Here is a 25,070-nt window from a genome sequence, read left to right as displayed (position 1 = left end):
GCTGGGAACCGAACCTGTGTTGGCTGCGTGCAAGATAAACACCCTACCCGCCATGCTATCACTCCGGCCCCGCTAATGGTATTATTTTAAGAAAATAAACAACATATTTTTCAAGCTTAAACTGCTAGTATTTAGAGAGGGAATATTTGAGTTCAGACACACTAGACATAAAAGACTTCTCTCTAATACACAATATGTAATATAGTTTTTCTAAAACTAATAAATGACAGTCTTTCTGGGTTACTAATATACCACTAAGGATTCATTTATCAGTGAAAGACTTAACTCCCATACAGAAAATAATAAACAAAAGTGTTAAACGTATCCTGATATCCCTTCATATTTTGTCAATTGCAGAGAAAACAGAAGTTACAAGCTTTTGGCAGTGCTATTTCTTCAATATGTCAATAGTGAATAGTGGCCTTTTTTTTGTAAGCACTGGGGGAAGAGGGTGGGAGTGTGACCTCATTTTTTATTGCAAGTAGCGAAAATGATAAACAAAAACTCCTCCTAATGTAAACATAGCAAAACCATGGAACATAGAAAAGAAAGCACTCTAATCATGAATGACAGGGGTTCAAATGAAAAACAATTACAGGTCGGAGCACCCACACATTTTGTGAATTCACAGTAAGCATTTTATTAATGAATGACATGTTCAAATTAAAAAATTACAGGCTAGAAAACATGGAAGAATAGTACAAGTTATGTTCTATTGGAGGCACCCAAAGCAAGCATTTTTGGAGCCAGAGATGTAGCACAGCAGTTAGAATCCTTGCCTTGCACATGGCTGACCTGATGTTCCCCTGACACAGGACAGGAGTCATTCCTGAGTGCAGAGCCAGGAGTAACCACAGAACATTATTGGGTGGGGTTCCTCTTCCTCCCTCCCCCAAGAAAAAGCTAATAATGTTACAATGAAAATGTGAGGATGTGTGATGGTTCAAGAGGTTGGTGAGCACAAAGTTATAGGGCCAGAACAGTTCCTAAGATTAAAATACGGGACTATTTTGTCAGAAAAGGAACACGAAGAAAATTTATGCATGAGAAACCCATGGTTTGTGACATTGAAAAATGAGACTGTGCGTGCCTCATAGTCAACAAAAACTCCAATACGACAGGGAGGATCAATCATGGAAAGAGGCACGGCCCCAGAATTAGAGGCAGAAGTATTCACAAAAACTTTATTCTCAGAATGATTTTGTAACCCTATAACCCAATAGTCAAATTGAGGTTCATGTTTAGGGTGCTGTCTAATGGATACAGTTTGGGGGGTTCCGCTCGTTTGGAATACTGTGGATATCATAGGTCGAGAGACAGATGGATAATTATTTTTATGACTGAATAGAGAGGGTGGATTTTCAAAGACACCTGACCTATTACTTGGTACATTGACTAGAGAGGTTGAAAATCCACAGGATGATAATCCTTTAAAATTATCAGTTAAAAATTCTTTTTGTTGATTGAATTGAGAGGGTCTAATTGATGTGATTTGACGTACCCCCACCATCCATTCATGTTTGTCTGACACATCTACCTCCCAGTAACACTTTCCCTTTCCCGATTCAATAGATTCAGAGCCTAGAACATAATTATCACAACCACCTGTTGAAAGACCCTGCTGTGAACTCCCATTGGCTACACATCTCACTTGTCTTCCATCCAAAGAAAGGGTAATATCACGGTTATTGTCAGGAACTTTCAGAGTCATCTGGACTGTAGAAAAATTAGAAGATTGGATGAGGAAAATGCTTTCATATTTTATATTCTAATTTTATATTTTATATGCTAAGAGAGATCTTGAGAATTATTTAAGTGGGAACTAGGACAAATTTTACTTTGTTCTAGGGGAGAATAACAATGCAAAAACAATAATATATGTATTTTGAAGGGGAAATGAGTCTTAAAACATGATACCTACAAGAAAATAAAAAATTCTTAAGTACTATGAGAACAAAATTTGATGATAATGTGATTTTCCCTTACCCCAGTAGCGTTGCATATCTTTCAGTTCTGAAATGGAAAAATAAATAGTATTAAATATAAGAAAAGGAGTGAGAACTAAAATTTATTTCTCTGCAGTTTGGATTATAGTGAGGTACTGAACTCTGTCATGAAAATAGAACCCAATACCTGACCACATCCCATTAAATAAAGATATATCTAGAAGTAAATGGCTTCCATCATCTTTGATAAAATTTTTTTATCAAATCACAGTGAGATAAACAGTTTATCTCAAAGTTGTTCAAGGTGGGTTTCAGTCATATAAATTTCTAACACCTGTCACTTCCTGGTGTACATTTTCCACCACCAATATACCCAGTCTCCCTGCTTCTCTCCCTACTCCCAGTCTACCTCTACAGTACGCACTTTGGCACTTCTGCCTCCACTACTGTCTTTTAGTGTCTCTCTCTTTCAGTTTTTCTATCTCTGTGTCTCTCTCAGTCTCTCTTTTGGGGCATTATGGTTTGTGCTACAGGTACATAAACCCTCTAATTTATATGATAACCCTGTGATACAGGATGATCACATAAATAAATCCCTTTACCTACTTTCAGCACTCAATTCTTGCCTAGAGTGATTATTTCCAACTGTCACTGTCACAGTGTTACCTTCTCTATCCTAACTGCCCTCTCCCCCTTCCTCCCATTTCTGACAAGCTTCCAACCATTGACCAGGTCTCCTGGTCCTCATTTCTATTGTCTTTGGATAAGAGTCTCATACTGTGTTTTTTATATACCATACATAAATGCGATCATTCTATGTGTGTCTCTCTCCTTCTGACTCATTTCACTCTAGATGATACACTTCATGCTCATCCATGTATAAAAAATTTTCTTCACTTCTTTAAGAATGACTTCATTTTTCCCAGCGGGTATGTTGTATTCCATTGTGTAGATGAATCATAGTTTCTTTATCCAATAGTCTGTTCTCAGACACTTGGGTTGTTTCCAGATTCTGACTATTGTGAATAGTGCTGAAATAAACATAGAAGTGCAGATGGCACTTCTGCTGTGTGTTTCTAGACTTCCAGGATATATTTCCAAAAGTGGTATTCCTGGGGCATATGGAAGTTCAATTTCTAATTTCTTGAGGAAACTAGACAACAATGCCTTTATTGTTTCCCAAAAAAGGCTGGACTACTTGACGTTCCCACCAACAATGAATGAGAATCACTTTATTCCTATACCTATATCAGCACTAGTTGTTCTTATTCTTTTCGAATGTGCCCGTCTCTGTGGTGTGAAATATCTCATTGTCATTTTAAGTTGCATCTCACTGATGACTAGTGTCCATCTCCCTCTTGTCTCCTCTGTTCTCAACTGAAAATTGAGTCCTCTTCCCCATTTAGCACATACCCCACATTCATCCACTTAATCTTCTACTCCTTACCATAAAATGCTGTCAGTATCCCACTCAGATCAGTAGCTTGAATTACTTTTCGATCTTTCAGGGGAAAAGTTTTTGGCTTTGTCAGAGTCAAGTTCTCGTTCCTAAGGGTGACAAAAACTGATTAGATCTGATACACTATCCCTTCGAAAACACTGACTTGATTTATTTGCACTAACGATGCACTTAAAATCTCCTCCTGGAAATTATGGGAGATAACAGAGTCCAGACCCCAAAGCTAGAAAAGCTAAGATCTTTACTACCCACCCTACCCAGTTGACCTCCACGTGAACCTATAAAGACCTCTCAGAAGCATTTTCCCCTTCCAGAACAAACTAATTTCTTCTCCATTTTCTAGAATTCATGTGATATAATGAATCTAGCAAACCAAGACAAAAATCGTGTGGAAAAGTCTCTGCTGGATGTGGCATTCAGTGTAGTGACAGGAAGTGAGGTGATGGAACCTGCCTCCTGGGCTGCAGCACATGAAGTGTGAGGATACAGGTTGGAAAGGATCAATATCTTTGAAATCAATGACCTAAGAGGGAAACTCTCTGAAGACTAATTTAAGACTTCAGTTCTCTGAAAACAGCTATAAATTCTTATAGGACTGGAGCGATAGCACAGTGGGTAGGGCACTTTTCTTGCACGTGGATGACCCGGGTTCGATTCCTCCGTCCCTCCCGAGAGACCGGCAAGCTACTGAGAGTATCCCGTCTGCACGGCAGAGCCTGGCAAGCTACCCATGGCATATTCGATATGTCAAAAACAGTAACAACAAGTCTCACAATGGAGACACTACTGGTGCCCGCTCAAGCAAAATGGTGAACAAAGGAACAACAGTGCTACAGTACTATAATCTTATTATAAGCTCATGTAGCTGAGTAATCTGGAAAGACCTGATGCTGCCAGGTTGGAAAGCCAATGTGCAGTGTGCCCTTCCTTTGTATTTTCATAGATATACATAAAGTATGTGACCATGTTGGATAACTTCTTTGCAGCAGAGATGATGTATTTCTTGGTAAGCAGAACCTTACAGATAACTTACTCTCTTCAATTCTTCATTTTCAGGGAAGAAATGAAAATATGAGAGAGTTGGATGCAAAAGATAGTGGGGGCATGAGGGAAAGTGATAGTATAGAGTGTGCCTTGCATGTGGCAGACCCAGGTTTGATCCTGGCACCCCACATGATTCCCTGAGCCTGCTAGATGAGCTCAGAGCCAGAATTAAGCCCTAAATTCTGCCATGTGTCCAGAACCCTCCACCCATCCCCCACCCTCAAAATTATGGCAGAGAAAATGCAGAGGGTAAAGTGCTTGCCTTCTTGCTGTCACCCCAAGTTTGATCCAAATTGCTGCATTTGGTTCTGAGGACTGCAAGGGGTCAGTCCTGAGCACAGAGCCAGGGATTTCAGGGCACCACTCTGTGTGGCTCCCAATAAACAAAAGAAAATGTAAGAGAATAAGAACAGGTGCAAATGGAAGTAGAGAAGACAGAAATTGTATTGTCTACCTGTGTTACATACATCAGAAAATTAAAGAGGCAGTTAAGAAAGCCGGAACTATAGTATAGCAATAGGATGTTTGCCTTGCACATGCCTGACCAGGGTTCGATCCCTGGCAGGCATCCCATATGGTCCCTGACATCCCATATGGTCCCCCAAGCACTTCCAGGAGTGAATTCTGAGTGAAGACCCAGGAGAAACTCCTGAGCATCGCTGGGTGTGACCCACCCACCCCCAAAAAAATTTTTAAAAAAAGAAACAGTAAAATTAAACACACACAACACTTATACTGAACAAAGTGAAAGACAGAAGGTAGCCAATGACTTGCACAAAACCTGAGCTAAAGCAGTCACCAGATTTTATCCAGTCAAAATTATCAAGACTAGAGACACTACTGTCACTGAGAATAGTGATGGGTACCCTGGAATGAAGTCTTTGGAGAGAGAGATGATGCTGTACATCTAAATCAGACTTTACACAGTTACAGCAGCTGCTTCAAGAAGCAAACCAACCACTCTCAAAGGAGAAATAGCACAGGGTTCAGAGTGAAGTGACTGGCAACCTATTCAAAGATAACAAAAGGCATTGTATTATATTTTGCCAAATTTAAGCCTTACTTATGTTTTCACTCTTTCTACTTTGTCAGAAACACTGAAGATTTGTCTTTTCTAATCCTTCTTAGCTTACTGATTTAAAGAGAGAAAAGCTAACTCTGTAGACACCTTGAGAGTTTAGTTTTATAGTAAGCACTGTTTGAATAATTAGACTTTCACATTCCTGAAGATAAACATGTAATCTTTTATCTTATTTTGCTCAATAAAATTATTCAGAAGATCAAAACTGGTGAAGACAATGGAAAATATAATAATGCTTTAATATTGATGTTTTACACAGTTTTAACACTCTGAGGAGTAACTGCCTCTGACTTCAACTCGAAAGAACACCTTTGTGTTGCTAATGTAATCAGTTTTTATAATGGCATCAACAAATAAAGGAATTATATTTATTTTATATAAAAAAGGGGGATGCCTTTTCAAAATATCCAAAATCTCTAATTAGCAATTAAAGCAAACATTTTCCTACCGTAATTCAAATATCTGAGTTGGATACAGAAACAGGGTAAAATTAAGTCATCACAAACACTCTGAGGTCACATCTCTAAAAGTGTCACTCATCCGAACTCTGTAACATCCTCTCACTCAAATTTCTTATCAAACAAGTCCATTCTCAATACTTAGAGATCATACAAGCTAAGATTGGGGAATAGAAATCTGATATAAAACTACTGAGAATTATGTTTTATTCTTATTCATCACCTGATGACTGTAATGATATAAAATTTCTTTTTCACTGCACAAGAGGACCATTTCTGATCTTCCATACATACCTTTTGAGGAGATCATTCACATTCTAGGGAGAAAAGAGAAAATATGAGTCTAGAAATAATAAGCACACTCCACTCTCAGGGCTTCATTACATTCTCACTGCTTCATGAAGTAGAACAGATCCAGTGACTTTATTCTTAGTTCATGAAGGAAACAAAATATTAGCAAAATTATAGGGGGGGAGACTTTCTTACAGGATTAAAACAAAAATTTCTAAGACTGCATAGCATTGGCTTTTGCTGGATCAAGGGTCCATATTAAGAAGCTAGAAGGAGGGGTTGGGAAGATAGTATAGCAAGTAAGCAGCTGCATTGCATGCAGTGAACCTGGGTTCCCTCCAATTGCCAGCATCCCCTATGGTGCCCTGTGCATTGCCAAGGGAAATTCCTGAGTGCAGAGCCAGGAATGACCCCTGAGCATCACTGGGTGTGACCCCAAATCACAAAACAAAACAAACAAAAGGGGCCAGAGGGATTAGTGCTTGCCTTCCACACAGCTGACCCATGTTTGATCTCTAACACCTCATATGTGTTTGGTCCCCTGAGCCCTGCAAGGAGTGATCCCTTGCAGAGCCAGGAGTAAATCCGGAACACTGCCAGGTTTGTCCTAAAAACCAAGCATTCAATCAAAACACAAGGTTCATATTAATAGTAGCACTTTACTGAATCAGTGATACAGTAGTTTCTTCTAGAATTAATTCAGTATCCATATGAAGTAGACCTGATAAGAAAGGAAATATTATCATTAGAGAAAAACTAGGAAAAGTTAAAAACCTATATTGGAAAGGTGTAAAACTTAAAATTTTGTTCTTGAAATATTTGTTTAGAAGATATAGAAGTACTATCAACTAGATTGACCAACCTAATTGACATAAATTTTCCATTTCATTTAATTTTAACTCAAAAGACACATCTTCCAGAGTGGATATAAAAAAAAACTCAGGAAAACAATATTTTAGAACATAAAAAATCAATATATTTAATTATATGTATATATCTATATCTATATATAATATTGTATGGTCTCTTACTATAAATAAATTAATGTTGAATCTATAGTAAAATAAAGAAGTAAATTACCAAGAAGTTGTTAGATTAAACAACTTGCTTTAAAAATAATTTATAGGGGCTGGAGAGATAGTACAGCAGATACGGCGTTTGCCTTCCACGCAGCCAACCCAGGTTTGATTTCCACCATCCTATATGGTCCCCTGAGCACCACCAGGAGTAATTCCTGAGTGCAGAGTCAGGAGTAACCCTGTGCATCGCCAGGTGTGACCCAGAAAGTAAAAAAAAAAAAAAAAAAAAAAAACACTGTAGCACTGTCCTTCAGTTGTTCATCAATTTGCTTGACTGGGTACCAGTAACATCTCCATTGTGAAACTTGTTGTTACTGTTTTTGGCATATTGAATATGCCACGGGGAGCTTACCAGGCTCTGCCTTGCGGCCACGATACTCTTGGTAGCTTGCCGGGCTCTCCCAGAGGGGAGGAGGAATGGAACACAGGTCGGCCTCGACCGAGTTTTTTTTTTTTTTCTTTTCTTTTTCATCAGACCCCAGGGGGGAAAAATTTATAATCAAAAAATTTTGAGAATTTGAAATTATGCTATGCTAAATGAAATTTAAATAAAAATAATTGAGTACGGATTACAGCTATAGCAATGCATGGTATCATTAAATACTATCTTAGGGAAAAAATGTCAAAAGAGTTTTCCAAGTTTCTAACTTGGAAAATGTAAAGAAACAATACTAGTATCCAATCATATGTCCATACACAGAAAATAATAATAGTAGCCAGAATTTAATAATATAAACATTTTTAAAAATCCTTAACACAAGGTTTCTTTGGGGGCTGGAGTGATAAAGAGGGTAAAGCACCACTAGGAGTAATTCTTGAGTGCAGAGCCAGGAACTCTTGCATATCACCCTCTGTGACCCTCAAATAACAGGAACACAACAACAACAATAAGGTGTGTTCTTGAAAAACCAATAAAGTTGATGAAACAACTAGATCAAGAAACAGAAAAAAATTAATCATCCAAATAAAAATAAAGAGTCTATTATTTAGGGGCTTTCTTTTCTTTTTTTTTTCTGCTTTTTGGTTTTATTCCTAATACTTAGCCCTCACCCAATAATACTCAGGACTTACTCCTGGCTCTTCTCAGAATCATTCTTTTTTTTTTTTTTTTTGCTTTTTGGGTCACACCTGGCAATGCACAGGGGTTACTCCTGGCTCTGCACTCAGGAATTACCCCTGGCCATGCTCAGGGGACCATATGGGATGCTGGGATTTGAACCTGGGTCCGCCGGGTGCAAGGCAAACGCCCTACCCGATGTGCTATCTCTCCAGCTCCCTCAGAATCATTCTTAATGATGGAGAGAGGATTGATTATATGTGGTGCTGGATATCAGACACAACTTAAATGTGTGAAAAGCAAGCACCTTACTCATTGTACTATCTCTGTGTTTCTATGAACTAAGGGTTCTGTATAAATTAAGATAATACTGACAAAAATGAACTCATAGGGGCTGGAGCGATAGCACAGCGGGTAGGGCATTTGCCTTGCATGTGGCTGAACTGAGTTCGATTCCCAGCATCCCATATGGTCCCCTGAGCACCACCAGGGGTGATTCCTGAGTGCAGAGCCAGGAGTAACCCTTGTGCACCACCAGGTGCGACCCAAAAAAAAAAAAAAGAACTCATAAACATTTTTTAAAAGTATAAATCTGGTACAAGTAAAAGCAAAAATATACTTTAAATATTAATAGAAGGAGCAAGCTACCAAGAATATCCCACCTGCATGGCAGAGCCTGGCAAGCTACCCATGGCATATTCAACATGCCAAATACAGTAACAATAAGGCATCTCATTTCTCTGACCCTGAAAGAGCCCCCAATACGGCAACGTAGGGAAGGACGAGTAAGGAGAGAGTACTAAAATCTCAGGGCTGGGACGAATGGAGAATTACTGGCACCTGCTTGAGCAAATCAATGAACAACAGGATGACAGTGATACAGTGATTAATAGAAGAAACCTGGGATAGCTACATGGTGAATTCTGCTGAATAAAGAAAAAATAATATGGTCATTCATAAAATATTTTCAGAAAAGAGTAAAAGAGGGAAAAATTCTATCTATGGGAAAAGGAAAAGACTCAGAATATGAAGTATATTTGCCAATGGCAAATGCTGGAAAATTATTTATCTAGTAATTTCTTTACACTATTGGTTCCCAGGTGACAGGAATCCACAGAGTACCTCAAACACACTGGATCTGTGACCTAACTTTTTTCCCTGAGCTTGATAACTTAATATAAATGATATTTTTCTCTTGTTACTTGGGCTTTTAACTGTTTCAAAAGCCTTTGAAATAAATGCAGGGAACTTGTACTACAGGGACAAAGAATCTTAGTGTCAGAGCACAACAATAAAGAAGGGAGGAAAGAAAGGTTCTCATTTCTCTCAAATCTCTGGGTCTGGACTTCTTCCCAAGTCTTACATGCAGCATCTCTTTTGGTGATGCCTGTAGTTTGAGCTCCAGATCCGAGATGAGACCTCTCGTGAACTCGCTCTGTTGAACCAGCTCCTTCTCAGACTCTGCCAGGTCATGGAGAATTTTTTTCTCTTCTTCCCTCAGCTTCTGCAGCTCCTTCTGTTCCTTCAAATCCAGAACATCTCTTACTTCTTTAAATGCTTTCTGGACACTTTGAATCTCCTTATCTATTTGATTCTTAAAGAATGAGAAAGAGATAAAGGTACTCAGGATATAAGACAGAGACTGGGAGTCAGAAAAAAATAACTATACTAATTAAAAAGTTCTCTAAAGAAATTAAAACAGGCTGCTTTCTGCCTAGATGTGACCCGAGCAGCTGCACATGAGCGACCCCTCTATTGCTGAACGTCCATGATCCCAGAGGCCCACTAACTACTTTTGGCACAGCAAATTCTTGCAGAAATGCCTCTAGACTGTGCACTAAGCTATGGTCCCATGCCTCCCTGGAAGGGGAAAGGTTTTTCTCTCTCGGCCTTTTCTCACCCCCGCAGCATGGCTACCGCCATCTTATAAGGCCCACTAAACAGAGGTACAAGCTGGCAATGACACGATTTCTGGCAGAAATTTCTCTGGACTTAATTACTAAAATACCAGAAATCCAAAACCGAGCAACCTGATATGCTCTTCATTCTCAGCAACGGAAAACAAATTATCCAATGATGCCTTTTTTGGCAGGTCTGATTGGTGGGGGAAAATACCAAATAATAATAGTGAGTTTTCTGTTGAAATATTGAATGTAATCAAAGTAAAGAGAGATTAAAGTGAAAATCATCAGACACACAGGCAGGGAGTGGGGATGGGGTGGGAGGTATACTGGGGTTCTTAGTGGTGGACCATGTGTACTGGTGAAGGGATGGGTGTTTGATCATTGTATGACTGAGACTAAAGCCTGAAAGCTTTGTAACTTTTCACATGGTGATTCAATAAAAAAAAAAAAAATTTAAATTAAAACAATGGGAACCATTCTTGAAGACAAGTGACTTTTCAGATTACTTCCCCACATCAGAGTCAAAAACAATGACCTCAGATCTATAATATTGAGGGTAATCCTGAGCCAAAAAGGAGTGCCAGTATTTGATTCAGTTTTTGTCTGCTAACCTGAATAATTTATTTCCTAAAATTATCTCTCTTTTTTCAGCAACATTTCACATAGAAGACTAAGCCAAGAGCTGTAAGTGAAACATTTTTTTTAGAAATGTTGAATTAAAAAACATAATGACCTAGGTTTGATCCCTAGCATCTAATGGTACCCAGAGTACCGCCAGGACTTATTCCTGGTTACAGAGTCAGTAGTAACACCCAAGTATTGCTGGGTGTGGCCCAATATAAAAGATGGGAATGTGACATGGACTTCACTAGCTATCTTCACCAGTGAAGGTGAAGTCCCTCTATAGGGACTTAAAATATAATACTTCTATATTAATATCACCCAATGAAAAGGATCAACTTCCAACCCTTACCTCTATCAGGGAAAGAACTAAGAATAGATAGTCAAATGCCATTTGTGCCTGTTAATAATGAAGAAAAATAAGAAAGGAACACCCTTTTCCCAAAACTCAAGCTTTCAGTTTGTCTGATTTCCTCAGAAAGTTTCTTCTCTGCCAGGAAATTCTGTCTGACTTCCTCAGAAAGTTTCTCTACCTGCCAAGAAGTTCTGTGTTCTCTGAGAGCAGTTTCAAATCCTTCTGCTTCCTGCTGCTTATTTTTCAGTTCCTCCAAACATGCTTGGAGCTTTTCCTGTAGAAAAGAAATCAAAATTGACTGAAACGGTGACATTTCTCAGCATATGAATATAAGATAAATGAGGAAGAAATAATGCCAATCTTCTAAGAAATTAAGAGTTTTAGAAGCTCTAAAGAAAAGTAATTAGAACCTATTACTGGCTAGAAAATTCAACAGAGTGAAATATGTGAAGATTTAAGTAGAAATTCGAGGGCACCATATGTTCCCAAGAGGACAATTTCTGTTTCTTACAAGATAAATCTACTCCTGCAATAAGGGAAGAATTTACATCATAATTCACCTGTCTCCCACTTCCCCTATTCAAAAAGCTGTTAAGAGCTTATCTGAAGCACCCAATGTCCCCTATCTAGGACAAGTTTCAAACTTCTGGAGAAGGCTGTATTGTAGGCCTATCTTTTTGGAAATTGAATGCACAAACAGGTTCTCTAGACATCGGAGACTAAGCAATGGGAAAAAGAAACTATAGGTCTCTGGGCTTTCCTGCCAAGGTGGTCAGTCCCATGTTTTATTCTGCCCTTCTGTCTGCTCTCGTACCTTGCATTCCTTGGCTGCTTCCTCAATGAGAACGGTGTGGTGACCACGGTGCTCCTGAGAGCGTTCACACAGCCAGCAAATGAGCATCCAGTCCTCCTTACAGAACAGCAGCAACTTCTCTCCATGGTGCTCACAGTGATCTTTCTTCTCTTCCTCCTCTAGGCTTAAATTGACCCCTCTGAGGTGTTCTACTAAATTCGTCAGATGCCGATTAGGTCTCATGTTCCCAGGATCATAAATGATTCTGCATACAGGACAGCTGTTTTCCCCTGCTTGATTCAACTTCTGGCTGTTCGTAGTGATACAAGCTTGACAGAAGCTGTGGCCACAGTCTAGGCTCAATGGTTCTGTCAGGAGTTCCAGGCAAATGGGGCAGGTTACCTCTTCCTTTAAGTTTCTCAGGATTTCTCTAGCCATTGCTGCTGTTCCTTTGCTCAGAGTTGCCCTGACTTTGGAGGCTCTTTTCTGCACAGATCCCTGCAAAATTAGGAAGCTGAAAGGGGCAGAGTGATAAAGGTAGGCATAAAATATCTTGATATCTAATATTATGTAGATATCATAAACAGGCAAAAAAAGGAGAAAAAAAAGGAGAGAAACAAATAAAAAGTTTGAAAACCTGACAAAAATCACTTTTCATAAAAATTTCACTTAATCTTCAGTTCATGTCACACAATAAGTCCCTTTCTTAACTATTCAAGTACTTTATTTTCTTTGTTCTTACTGAACAAAAGGGCAAACCCAGTTTTTTTTCTACCAAGACCATGTGAGAATTTTATCTATACCACTTTTCCCTACCCATGAGCAAATACATCCTCGATATTAAAATAACTCAGCTACTTCAATTTGGGCTTTTATACCTATTAGATTATTGTTGCTGATATACAATGACCCATTTTTGTATTTCAGCACTCTCTTCTTACATGTTCTCTTATTTGAAAAACTACTCTAACTTATCTACACTGTAAACTTTGCTATCACTACTATACACTTGTAATGAATTTTTTTTCCATCATGACACAATGAGGATATAATGGTAGGAGCAAATCCTTTCATCAGAAGTGTAAGTACAGATAATAGTGACATATAGCACCAGAAAAAAATGGTACAGGCACTTGCCAACCAGGGTTAAATCCCTCCCACGCTATATGGTCTACCAGCACTTCCAGATATGATCCCTGAGCCCAGAATAAGCCCTGAGCACTGAGTGTGGCCCCCAAACCAAGATGAAACAAAGAGTGATATACAATGTTCATGAAATAGATCTTTAATACACAGAATTGGAAAGTGGAGTGTAGTAATCTATTTGGGTATCTCCTAATAGAGGGCTATCTCCTACTTCACAGACAAAATCAAAGAAAACATATAAATCAAGAACCCAACTAACTCAATTAATACTGTTTATTAACTCAATTACTATTGCTGAATAAACAGCAAGACTGAAATTGAGTCATTGACACTAAGGTCTGCTGAACTATAACTCATGACCTAATTTCCAGCCTATTCCAAAAGACTCAATCTGTACTTTCTTTGTTAGTGTAGATAATCTACATAATAAGATTCTCTAACTTCTCCCTAGAACGTCATTTATCCAGGACCATCTTTTCTTTCACTACCATTTTACATAATTTTTCAGAATTTTTCTACTACGTGGGCCATGCAACAGATTTGTGAATAATTTGGTTTAAAAAGGCCCTGAGTACAAGAATTTAGTGTCTTGTCTTATCCTTGGCTGACACCTGTACAATTCCTGGCACTGCACAGAGATGATCCCTGAAGTAGCAATAGGAGTGATCCCTGAGCAACAAAGCCAGGAGTGAACCTTGAGCATTGCTAAGTATATGATTCAATCTCCTCTTTGCCCTCTCCCCCCCAAAAAACATCCAAAACAATTAGATCTATTTCTTTTCAGTTGAATGTTGTGTTGTGACAATACCCAGAAGATTAGGAATGTGAAAGTGAAGAGAACCAGACTAGCTGACTGTTTCTAAGGAATGTAAGTGTCTGGGATGCTAAACTTCACCTTGAGTTGGAAATGTACTGAGGACTACACATTGCATACTTATGTGTGTAGGTGTGAATGAGTTGGGTGCTAGAAAGGTAAAAGGCATACATTTACTCATTATGATCAGATAGTGTCACAAATAAATGTCAAGTTTTAAAAACTATCTGATGATGACAAGTAGGCTAATATTCAAAATCATGAGTCTAAGTAATATTTAAGTCACTTAAAAGCCTAGCATTCATGTAAAATGCAGTAGAAAATTAAATAATCCAATAGCACAGCAGTAGGGCAGTTGTCTTCCACGAAGCCGACCTATGTTCGTTTCCTCCGCCCCTTTCGGAGAGCCCGGCAAGCTACCGAGAGTATCTCACCTGCCCAGCAGAGCCTGGCAAGTTACCCGTGGCATATTGCATATGCCAGAAACAGTAACAAGAAGTCTCACGATGAGAGACGTTACTGGTGCCCACCCAAAATAGGACATGCATACAAAATAACAGGTAAGTTATGAGAGAAGAATATGGGACCAGAAAGATAATATATGTGGCCAGAAATATAGTACAGCAGGTAAGGTGCTTGCCTTACATTGAGGCTGACCTGGGTTCAATCATCAGCACCCCATAGAGTGCCCTGAGCTCCACCAGGAGTCAGCCCTGAGTACAGAGCCAGGAGTAAACTCTGAGCACTGCAGGGTGTGGCCCAAAACCAAAATAAACAAAGAAAAGAAAATTTTTGAAAATTAAAGCAGATACCTAAGAAATGTGGTGTAAAAAACTAAGGCTCGCTGAGGGGCGAGTGCACTCGCGGGCTCTCCGGGCGGCTCTGTCTCACCGCCCGAGTTCGGTGCCCTGGAACCGCAGTGTGTGGACTGGATCGGGACGGCCGGTGGTCAAGGACAGGCGAAGGAAGAACGAGGACCAAGCTGATTGCTGATTAGTTACCGTTTATTCAATCTTCCATCTTTCTCATCTCCCACACTCCCAGCTCTGCCTCTCTCCGGATCAATTGCTGCTTCTTTCTGGCTTCTCTGTCTCCTCCTCCTTCTCTCTCCCACCTTGCCTTCTAGGCTACACCCAGCCAGGTAGCAAAATCAACATAAGAAAGCCCTTCCTGAGGGCAGGGCACTCCAAAGCCCTTCCTGACTCTTAAGGTTTTTTTCTTTTCCTTAGTTCAAGAACTTATTCACATATGAATGCTAGTTATTTTTGTATGGACATAGATAGCAAGGGATACATTGAGGCTTGCAAGGCAGCTCTCCTGGCAACATCTTGCCACAGGCTCAGACCACAGCACTCAGGGTAGATTAATCATTCCTCACCCTAGCAGGGTCCAAATCTAGTATCACTGTTTGGATCATGACAGCATTTGTCCATGATCAAGCTCTTAACTTATAGTTAAGCATTAGGCACTTTGGCCAGGCCCATCTCGATGCCAGGGTAGCACACAACTCACCACTTGCTCTGGGTCCTTCTTGTCCCATGTCGGGACCCTGCTTTGGGGATGCTAGGAAGTAAGGGCAGCTGAGGCTTAGGTCAAGAGAACAGATGCCCTGGAGGAAAATATCATGTAGAGTCAAATGACTCCCAGGTTACAAAAGCATAACATTTGTTAAGTCTTCCTGTGTCCATACAAAAAGGACTTGCTCTGAATAAACTTTGCAAAGGACTCAAGGAGAAGAGAAAAACATTATTTGCAAGTCAACAGAACACTAAGAAAGAAGCTACAAATAAACACAGAGGAATGGGAGCACTGTGATGGGAGTAACCCAATATGCCTAAACTACCTAAAGCTATGTTATCCTACAATGTGGAACTGAAAGGGGAAAAGGGGGCATTCAAATAATCCATTATGAAAAGGGACTTATACATATCTACCTCATGCAACTTCTTAGTAACCTTGATTCAGATCAATGCCATGAAACCGCATAATGACACTTGGAATTGGGAGAGTTGGAAGAATGGTGCCAAACTTCTCCCAGGAACTATTAAATGCTATTGAAGCTTAATTTCAAAGAGGAAAGTCTATCACAGACAGCACAGCCATGAAGGCCTTACTTTATTTTGCATATTTTTCTTTTTTTAAAAGATTAAGAGACAGGTTGTTTTCTTTTTTAATGTATCAGAGACTATTCTGCTTAAATAAGTTCATGCCCCTCTTCCCCCTGCTCTTTTCCCATCCCCCACCCCCCAACACACACACACACACACACACACACACACACACACACACACACACACAGAGTTGCCTTGATCTATAATTAATCATTTAGAATTCTTTCAAAGACCTCAAGTAGAATATATTGGGTTTTGGGTCATTGTCAGGCAATTTTATAAAAATGAAAGCACAGGGCCAGAGAAATAGTAAAGTAGAAACAGCACTTGCCTTGCATAGACAACAGACAACTCAGGTTCTGTGATCCCCTTTTTCTCCCAGCCCTGCCAAGAATGACCCTTGAGTGCAGAGCCAGCAGAAAGATATAAGCACTTCTAGATTTGGTCAAAAAAAAAAAGAAGAAGTAGAGAGCAGAATATTAAGGAACTGAAAATCAGAGAGGGGAAACATGTATTAGAAAAACAAATGAGCCTCTTTAAAGAAGACATAACATCCTGCATGATAACTTTTATAATGCTGATTTGGCTTTGAGGAGATGAGTCACACGATAAGCAATGGCAATGCCATGACAGGCTGAAGCTAACCTGAAGTTTCAACTAGGCCTAAGTTTCTGTTTCCCTAAAACAGGACTTGCAACTTCTGTTAAAGTCCTAGTTGAATAACTTGACCAAATAAAGAACTGCCAGATGGGTCTGGCCAATCATGAGGGGTCACCGTGCCCTCCTTGGAAACACCACAAACTGTTACTGGGCACTATTGTCTAACTACTGACCACTGTCACCTGACCACTGTTACCATAGTGCTTGATTAACTTTGAAACCTATATAAACCACTTATGATTTGGAGTCAGGGTCCTTGTCAAGACTCCACTGCGTTGGATGAGACATGGACCCTAACTCAAGCTGGCAATAAAGTTCCTTTGCTTTTGCATTGTCGTGTGTGCATTTGGTCTCTCCGTGACTGGGGATGCGAAACTCAGACAAAACAACTTCTAGGCAGAAACTGCCTAGAACTTTGATACCAATGAGTCTACCATGACCTAAAAACATGACACTTCCCAAATATGCAACATATAGGATTGTTTTAGAGCAAGGAGGAATCATCAGTGTTCTCAGAGAAGAGTGATATAATTATCTCTGTATTTGGGCTGTAAAAGATTAGATAGATCTGTGAGTAAAGAAAAAGAACATTTGGAATGTAAGTGCAATTATTCAGGGGAAGGTGACAGATTGCAAGACAGGTAATGAAAGTGTGAGTGAAAAGGGAGATTCCTTTTCTCCCCATTCTTTGTAGTTAGCAAATAATGAAATCAACCCGGAAAATTGGCAAAAGAAAAATAAGTTGAATAAAATATATATAATTCCTCTAATCATAAGAAAGATACCTTGATAACTGAGTAACTGATCAAAAGGGGGAAAAAAGGCTTAAATGACCTAGGAAAAGCAGAGGAGGGGTGTGGCACAATTGAGATAAAGTGGATTCACATGGTCATTTTTATTTATGACCACCTGAAACTTACATAAATGTTCTGATAAATACTTGGAGAGGGGGCAGGAATGAGGTTATGGGTGAACTGGAAGTGTAATCCAGCTAATATTATAAACACTGAAAGTGACCCAAAGATCCTATACAGTACCTCCCATAGCCCATTCCCATCATTCTAGATTAGGCTCTAAGGAACATCAAGATTAAAGGTAAATATATTGGGAGAGATATTTTACAACATCTGCCTCAGTTTATGACAGACTGGATTTCACTGCATAATCATGTCAGGTCATATTCCAAATCTTTTTGCAAAAATGTAGGGGATGTAACTGAAAGATAAATAGGAAGTTCATTATTGTTCATCATAAAGTTCTGTCCCAGAGCTTAAACTCACAGGGTGACTAAGACAAGTTAAATAGCCAGAAAGACTCCATCCAGCCAAGATTCCCTGCAATTTCTGTAATTCTTGTCAACTGATAAGAAATGCAAAGGGCCTTTTAAGGTCTATATAAACCCATACTTTTAACTTAGTCTTATAATAAGTTCCTCCCCACTTGGAGAGCTCCTTCTTCTTTCTCTTCTATTTTCCAATAAACTCCTACTTTCCAAATCTGAGTCTAAGCCTCTTTATTATTCAATATTTTCATTCCCGGGAATCCCAAATGAACAGAGACCTGCCACCACTGCTTCAGCCTCATCTGCATCGTAATCATTCTGGAAATCATTTCTTAGGGAAAAAAATTTGCTGACACTGTTTAGAAATGGGATGTGGTAACTATTATATGGTAAAGCACATGGTGGTATTTTAGTTTTGTTTGGCTGTGCTCAGAGTTTGACTGGAGAGTGAGGGGCAGAAATAGAACCTGGATTGGCCATGTGCAAAGCAAGTGCCCTACCCACTGCACTATTTCTGCAGCCCCAGGAAAATACCTTTTTCTAAATCTGGCAGTGATTTTTCCAATATCTGGAAAGTAAGCAAAATGACAACTAAATGCCCAGGTCAGTAGGCTGCCATCTGTATTTGGTGAATGTGCCCTTTTCATGGATCTTCTAACATTGTTACTTATCAGAAGATAATCTAGACGTTTATCAGATAAAGACAAGCAAAAAAGGGGGGGGCAGCTTGTTCCCAGTATCTCTTTCTTACAAACCCTAATCTTGACTTGTTTAGGGTTGTAGAGAAGATGGAAAGTGCTCCAGGGGACCTGGTCACCAGCGGATAGCATTGTTCCTTCAAGCACCCATTAGGCTGTAATTCATCTTTTCTTTCCAGCTCTTTGCTCTTTTCCTATAACCCCTTCCCCTCTTCTTGTGACCTTGCAGGTGAAAGGCTTTTGAGGATTAGAAATCCATCTTTAGCAAGCAGTGAAACTTGTTTGGAAAAAAATAAGTCAACAGAAATGGGAGAGGTTATACACAGTTTCCTCTGCTTTTGATCTCAGTGAACTCTTTTTTTTCTGTGGCAGTAAAGGTTAAAGAGGAATAAACAGGGTTAGTATTTCTACAAAATAGGACAGTTTCCAGTGTTGGACCCGGTGAACAGACAAGAGGCTGGAAGCTTGCAGGTGGTCAGACTAACTAGTTCTGATCTCGTAAGCACACACAGGCCAAAATAGTGTAATTCACTACTTGCAGGAATACTACTCTGCTTCATGTTAGTCATTAAGCTACTAGTACTAAAAAGACCCAGCTACTCAGTTTCAATTGTCAGGGGAAAAGAGATTTCTTCTACCCTTGGAAATCTGAGAAATGTATCTTTGGGAAGACACAATTAAACATCTAAGGTTGGGCCAGAGGCTGAGGCAGTGAGTTGGCACAACAGTGATGCATAACTGCTGGAAAGCTTCACTGAGACCTGAGTTTCTGGAATTGTGATAACGGGTTCACCATATAACACAAGATCTAATAACCATCAATAGCCCAAGAAGCCCAGCTGAAAAGGAGCCCATTTCTTGGTCCCACCATCGCACCTACTAAAACCTCACTGGGGAGATTTTAGTAAACTCTTGCTGAATTCTGTTCATCTCCTCTCCTCCCATTGACTCTGCAGGACCTTACAAAAAGTGATAGAAAGAGCAAGGAGACCTGGTATAATTAGCCTAAAGAAATAAATACCATCCTTTTGTAAAATAAAATTTTTCCTTTCTTCACACTTAAAAAAAATTTTTTTTAAATTTTGGGGACCACATCCAGCTGTGCTCAGGACTGACTCCTGGCTCTGCACTCAGAGATCACTCCTGGCAGATCTCAGGGGACCGTATGTGGTGCTGGAATTTGAACCCAGGTCTGCCACCTGCAAGGTAAACCCTACTTGCTGTACTATCACTCCAGTCCCCAACAGTGATTTCAAACATTACTTCTCCTGGCTCAGCACCCCACTTCTATCCAGCCATCATCCTCCATCCCCTACACCCACCCCCTACTGTTCCTAGTGATGTAGGCAGGTAGACAGGGAAAGACCCTGGGCAATAAAACTTAGGTCAGCAGAACTTCTGGGAGAAAAATTCTAAAACTGATCTACCCCATGGATACAGAAAACAGACCTGGTATAGACCTTCAGCAGACACTGAGGAGGTTGAACCCCTCCCAATGAAGATCCTCAAACCAGATTAAGGACCTCTTCCTTAATCTGATTAAAATGTGATCCAGCCCGGAGAAGACTCCAGAACTTCCTGATCAAGAGACAACCCGAGAAAAGCCTATAAAAGACGCCTTGAACAAAGCAAGGGTGCTCATATGCTGCCCAAGCCCGTGTGCTGCTTGCGCCCACATGGCCGAGCACATGTGGTGCCCAAGCACCTGTGTCACCCACATCTCCCCTCTTGAGATGTGTCTAATGCTGGGATGTGTGTAGGAGCTCTCTCTGTTCTTGGAGTAGCCCGTGTTCTCTCTTGAGTTTGTTACTCTCTCTCTCTCTTTCTTTCTCTCACTCACTCACTCTCCTCCTCCACATCTTAAAACCCTCCAAATAAAATCTATTTACTTCACTGCATGTCTACTCCTGAAGTTCCATTATGCAAGACAAGACTAGTACCCAGTAACCCTGGGTCCCAGGTGGCAGAGGTGGATGGGGAGAAAGTGACTGTCTTTCTCCTCCCTGCTTCACATAAGTCACCCATGAGACCCACCGACATCACTAGCCTAACCCCAGTTAGTACAAACAACAGAAAGCCTTCAGGTAGGACTTGTTTCCATACTTTCAGAAGTTTCTTCAGTCTTCCAGAGGATCTACCCAAGAAAAATCTGCTTTTTGTCAAAAGTCTCCCAAGCTCTGCACTCTGCAAACTACTAAACATACCTCTGGTCCCAATGGAGAAGCTGTGGTTCTTTGGAGAAAAGTAAAGGCCACCAGAGGCAGAAGTTTTCAGGATTCACTCAGCCCAGGAACTCATAGGAAGTAAAAAAATAAGAGAAGGGGAAGTCAAAAATGGAACTGCTCACAGTAGCTGGCAAGTGTCAACTGAAGCTTCCTCTTTCAGTGCTAAAACTAAAAAACTGTGATCACTCAAGAAAATCCAGGGTTCACTTAAGCAAATCTGAAGATTAAAAATAAAAATTGGGGGCTGAAGAAATAGTTCTGCAGGTAGGGCATTTGCCTTGCACATAGCTGACCCTAGTTTGATGCCTGGCATCCCATATGGTTCCCCCAAGCACCTCCTGAAGTAATTCCTGAGTGCAGAGCTAGGAGTAACCCCTGAGCATCATAGCCAGACGTGACCCAAAAAGAAAAAACAAGAGAGAGAAAAAAAAAGAAAGAAAGATTGAGAACTTAATAGTAGGTAAGGAAAAATTATAAAACATGAAAACTGTCAAATAAAAAAACAGTGATCAAAAAGCACCAATAATATATATGCATATATATAGAAAGAAAGAGAAAGATTTGGGAACCCTGGCTAATGCAGACAGAGGGACAGAGATGAATAAAGTGAAGGAAATAGGATAAGTTTATTGGGGTGCACTCTGGGGCAAACATCATGAACCTCTGATGAGGCTGGAGTAGAACCACACCCAGGGAGAGACTAAAGGGACTTTTAAGTTGTCTTGGGCAGGAAAAGGGGAGAAGGGAACAAAGACCAATAAAACCGGTGTGCTTGGTCTGGCTCCCATTTTCTGTACGGGGGTTGATGGTGGGGAATCATGGAATGCAATCTGGTGGCTTCCTGGCCCCAGGTGAGCATAAGTCCTGTCATCCTCTGCTTCATGAGTGGAGGGGAGAAGGCAGATGGAATAGAGAAGGGATTGCTAAGAAAATGATGGCTGGAGGAACCAGTTGGGATGGGAGATGCATGCCGAAAGTAGATAAAGGAACAAACATGATGACATCTAAATGTCTGTGTTGTAAGCTATAATGCCCAAAAGTAGAGAGGGAGTATGGGGAATATTGTCTGCTCTAGAGGCAAGGAGAGGGTGGGAAAGGGGGTGGATACCCGGGATATTGGTGGTGGGGAATGTGCACTGGTGGAGGGATGTGTGTTTGATCATTGTGAGACTGTAACCCAAACATGAAAGCTTGTAACTATCTCACGGTGATTCAACAAAATAAAAAAAAAAAAGTCCTGTCTTCCTCGATGAGTACAGGGTAATCTTTGATTCCAGAAATGCTATATATATATATATATATATATATTATATATGTGTATATATAGTATATATGTGTGTATGTGTGTATATATAGTATATATGTGCGTATGTGTGTATATTAAATAATTTATATAACTTAAAGTTATTCTAAAGTATTAAAACAAAACTACTGAAGAATAAGAATTATAGGGGCCGGAGCGATAGCACAGCAAGTAGGGCGTTTGCCTTGCACGTGGCCGACCCGGGTTCGATCCCCAGCATTCCATATGGTCCCCCAAGCACCGCCAGGCGTAGTTCCTGAGTGCAAAGCCAGGAGTAACCCCTGAGCATCGCTGGGTGTGACCCAAAAAGAAAAAAAAAAAAGAATAAGAATTATAAAAACCTACAAAAGCAGTAAAATTAAATGAGAACTAAAAGGAAACTTTGTATGTTCATTCAAGCAGGAATCAATATTCAAAGTCTAATACCAATACATGACAATTAGAGTGATCAACCTTATAAATGAAAACAAAAAGACTACAATTAGCATTGTACCAAATGCATAATTCTCTTTAGGATTGGAAATATATTAAGAAACATCTCATGGGGCTGGAGTGATAGCCAGTGGGTAGGGCGTTTGCCTTGCACGCAGCCGACCCGGATTTGAATCCCAGCATCCCATATGGTCCCCTGAGCACTGCCAGGGGTGGTTCCTGAGTGCACAGCCAGGAGTAATCCCTGTGCATCACCAGGTATGACCCAAAAAGCAAAAAAAAGAAAAAGGAAACATCTCAACACTCAGCAATTATATTCATTGTTGGGTCCTGTGTAGATCCTGCCACAAGGTTGAAAGTGTAAGTATTAGAGTCAAAAAACTAAAGCCACTATTTGTAGAGTTCATGGCAGTTTATAGAGAATTCAAATTAAATTTAGATAAAAAAACTATTAGAACTAATGTGGAGCAAGGTCATAGGACTCGTGGACAATATTGAAAGCTAATTATATCTTATAAATAAGTAGTGAATAATAAGAAAATTATTATTCAGGAACCAAGGATATAGCTCAAGTAGTACCAGCCCTGGGTTTAATCATCAGCAACCATGCTGCAGAAGTGTCACAAGTGAAGGTCCTTGAGCATCACACAAATGATCATATATTACACAGTTAAAAATCAGGAAAAATAATAGTGTTACAAATAAAATTAACAGAAGCTAGATAGTATGAAGACTTAGGCCCATACTTACATGTGACTGACCCTGGAAGAGGGAATATACTGGCACCACAAGTGCTTGGGCATCACATGTACTTGGCCACATGGAGACAAGAAGCACATGGACCAGGGTAGCATAATGTACCCTTCCCTTGTTAAATTGGCTTTTATAGTGTTTTTTCCCAAACTGCCTCATGTCTAGCTTGAACTTAGGTACAAATCTGTTGTTAGGGTGGTTGCCAAGCGGGTAGAGTTGGGTGTTGGGGCTGGACTGAGCTATCAGGGTGAGCCCATGTATACTGTACCGTACTATGGACAGGAACATAGCGACCCATGAAAATGGGTGAGATTTCTCGTGTGTCCTGACTGTTTTGGATGAAGCTGAATGTTTTCCCCCTTCAAGCTGCCTTCAGAAAAATAATTTCAGTATATTGAAAAGAGCAGTTTTCCTTCTCTAACAGAAGCCTGGCTGATCTTTGACATGCATATCTCCAGTATTAGCCAGGCCTGAACTTTGAGATTGCAAAATGCAGGCTTGGACCCAGCCTAGTCTTTGGGATGTAGATTTCAGATGCCCGCCCAGTTTGTATTTGAAGTGGCAAGCACAGCCCAGTATTTGGGATGTAAATCCAGGTGCCTATAGCCCAAGAAAGGTTTCAGTTTTGGTTTTGTATCCAGGTGCCTGTAGAAGGTTTCAGTTTTGATTTTGTATCTTCTCAGTTCTGTATCTTTTTCACGAGGCTACAGGCCTACCAGTACAAGGAAACAATATGTTTCCGCAGTCTCAATGTTCTCCCTGTAACTTCTTTTGATGCCTTTTGTGATGTCACTGTATTGTGCCCTTTAGAGGTACCATGATCAATAAAAGGAGGTCCCGGGGCTCTCTACCTTTGCCAAGAGCCAGAGAGAGCCTTGTACCTCCATGAAACATATTTCTTCCACATTCCTTATCTCAGCACCTCTGACCACACGAACGTTCACACAACAGTTGGGAATGGTTGGTGGTCTTCTTTTAAATTTCTTTCCTTGGTCTTTGTTCCTTCTGGAGCTTCTCTCAGAGGAGGGTCCAGCATGGGTCTGTTGGCACCAGGTTAAGTCTGACTAGACCTTAATTCTTGTGTCTCAGGTGGACTTTTTGCAGCCTTAGGGTTAGTGATTTTATTATTTCCCGAAAATTTCATTGCAGTGGATACCCTCTCCTGTCTATCTGCCTACCTTCACTATCACTCAGATGTTCAGAGGTGAGAAAATGAAACGTCCAAATATATAAACCTGTGTCATGAGACAAAGTCCAGAATTACATTTCAGGTATTTTTTTTTGTAAATTGAAGCTGCTTAGTTTTATACTCTTTTGAAGAAAGAACTATATTTGGAGACATAAATGAAGAAACAGAGGGAGGAAGGAAGAAGGAAAGGAGGGATGAAGGGAGGGATGTGGGAGAGGAAAAAGGGAAAGAAGAAAGAAAGAAAGAAAGAAAGAAAGAAAGAAAGAAAGAAAGAAAGAAAGAAAGAAAGAAAGAAAGAAAGAAAGAAAGAAAGAAAGAAAGAAAGAAAGAAAGAAAGAAAGAAAGAAAGAAAGAAAGAAAGAAAGAGAG

General features: G+C 40.0%; 1 protein-coding gene across 2 annotated transcripts; it reads right to left on the bottom strand.

Annotated features, from left to right (window-relative positions):
• Window positions 1-652: 652 nt before the first annotated feature.
• LOC129405812 (tripartite motif-containing protein 5-like) lies at window positions 653-21,093 on the bottom strand. Of its 2 annotated transcripts, none has more exons than XM_055143378.1 (8): window positions 21,004-21,093; window positions 12,110-12,586; window positions 11,474-11,569; window positions 9,779-10,009; window positions 6,283-6,305; window positions 3,394-3,494; window positions 1,987-2,013; window positions 653-1,716 (listed from the first exon to the last, which is right to left on the bottom strand). In XM_055143378.1, the coding sequence occupies exons 2-8, from the start codon at window positions 12,524-12,526 to the stop codon at window positions 944-946; spliced, it is 1,668 nt and encodes a 555-aa protein (XP_054999353.1). In that variant the 5' UTR covers window positions 12,527-12,586; window positions 21,004-21,093; the 3' UTR covers window positions 653-943. The 2 variants fall into 2 exon arrangements, with proteins under 2 accessions (XP_054999353.1, XP_054999352.1); XM_055143377.1 differs by having other exon boundaries at window positions 12,110-12,602; window positions 21,004-21,090.
• Between the last annotated feature and the right edge of the window lie 3,977 nt (window positions 21,094-25,070).

Source organism: Sorex araneus, chromosome 6 (genome assembly GCF_027595985.1).
Source record: "Sorex araneus isolate mSorAra2 chromosome 6, mSorAra2.pri, whole genome shotgun sequence".
Taxonomy (NCBI): Eukaryota; Metazoa; Chordata; class Mammalia; order Eulipotyphla; family Soricidae; genus Sorex; species Sorex araneus.
Note: the sequence above shows the minus strand (reverse complement) of the source record. Positions and strands in the feature narration are given on the sequence as shown.

What these genes read in the sequence shown, in the direction of transcription:
- LOC129405812 (XM_055143378.1), bottom strand. Translation starts at nt 12,526, where the DNA reads ATGGCTAGAGAAATCCTGAGAAACTTAAAGGAAGAGGTAACCTGCCCC. An exon ending in AAGCAGCCAAGGAATGCAAG is followed by an intron (nt 11,570 to 12,109) that starts GTACGAGAGCAG and finishes TCTTTTCTACAG; the next exon opens with GAAAAGCTCCAAGCATGTTT. An exon ending in CACCAAAAGAGATGCTGCAT is followed by an intron (nt 6,306 to 9,778) that starts GTAAGACTTGGG and finishes TTTTCTCCCTAG; the next exon opens with AATGTGAATGATCTCCTCAA.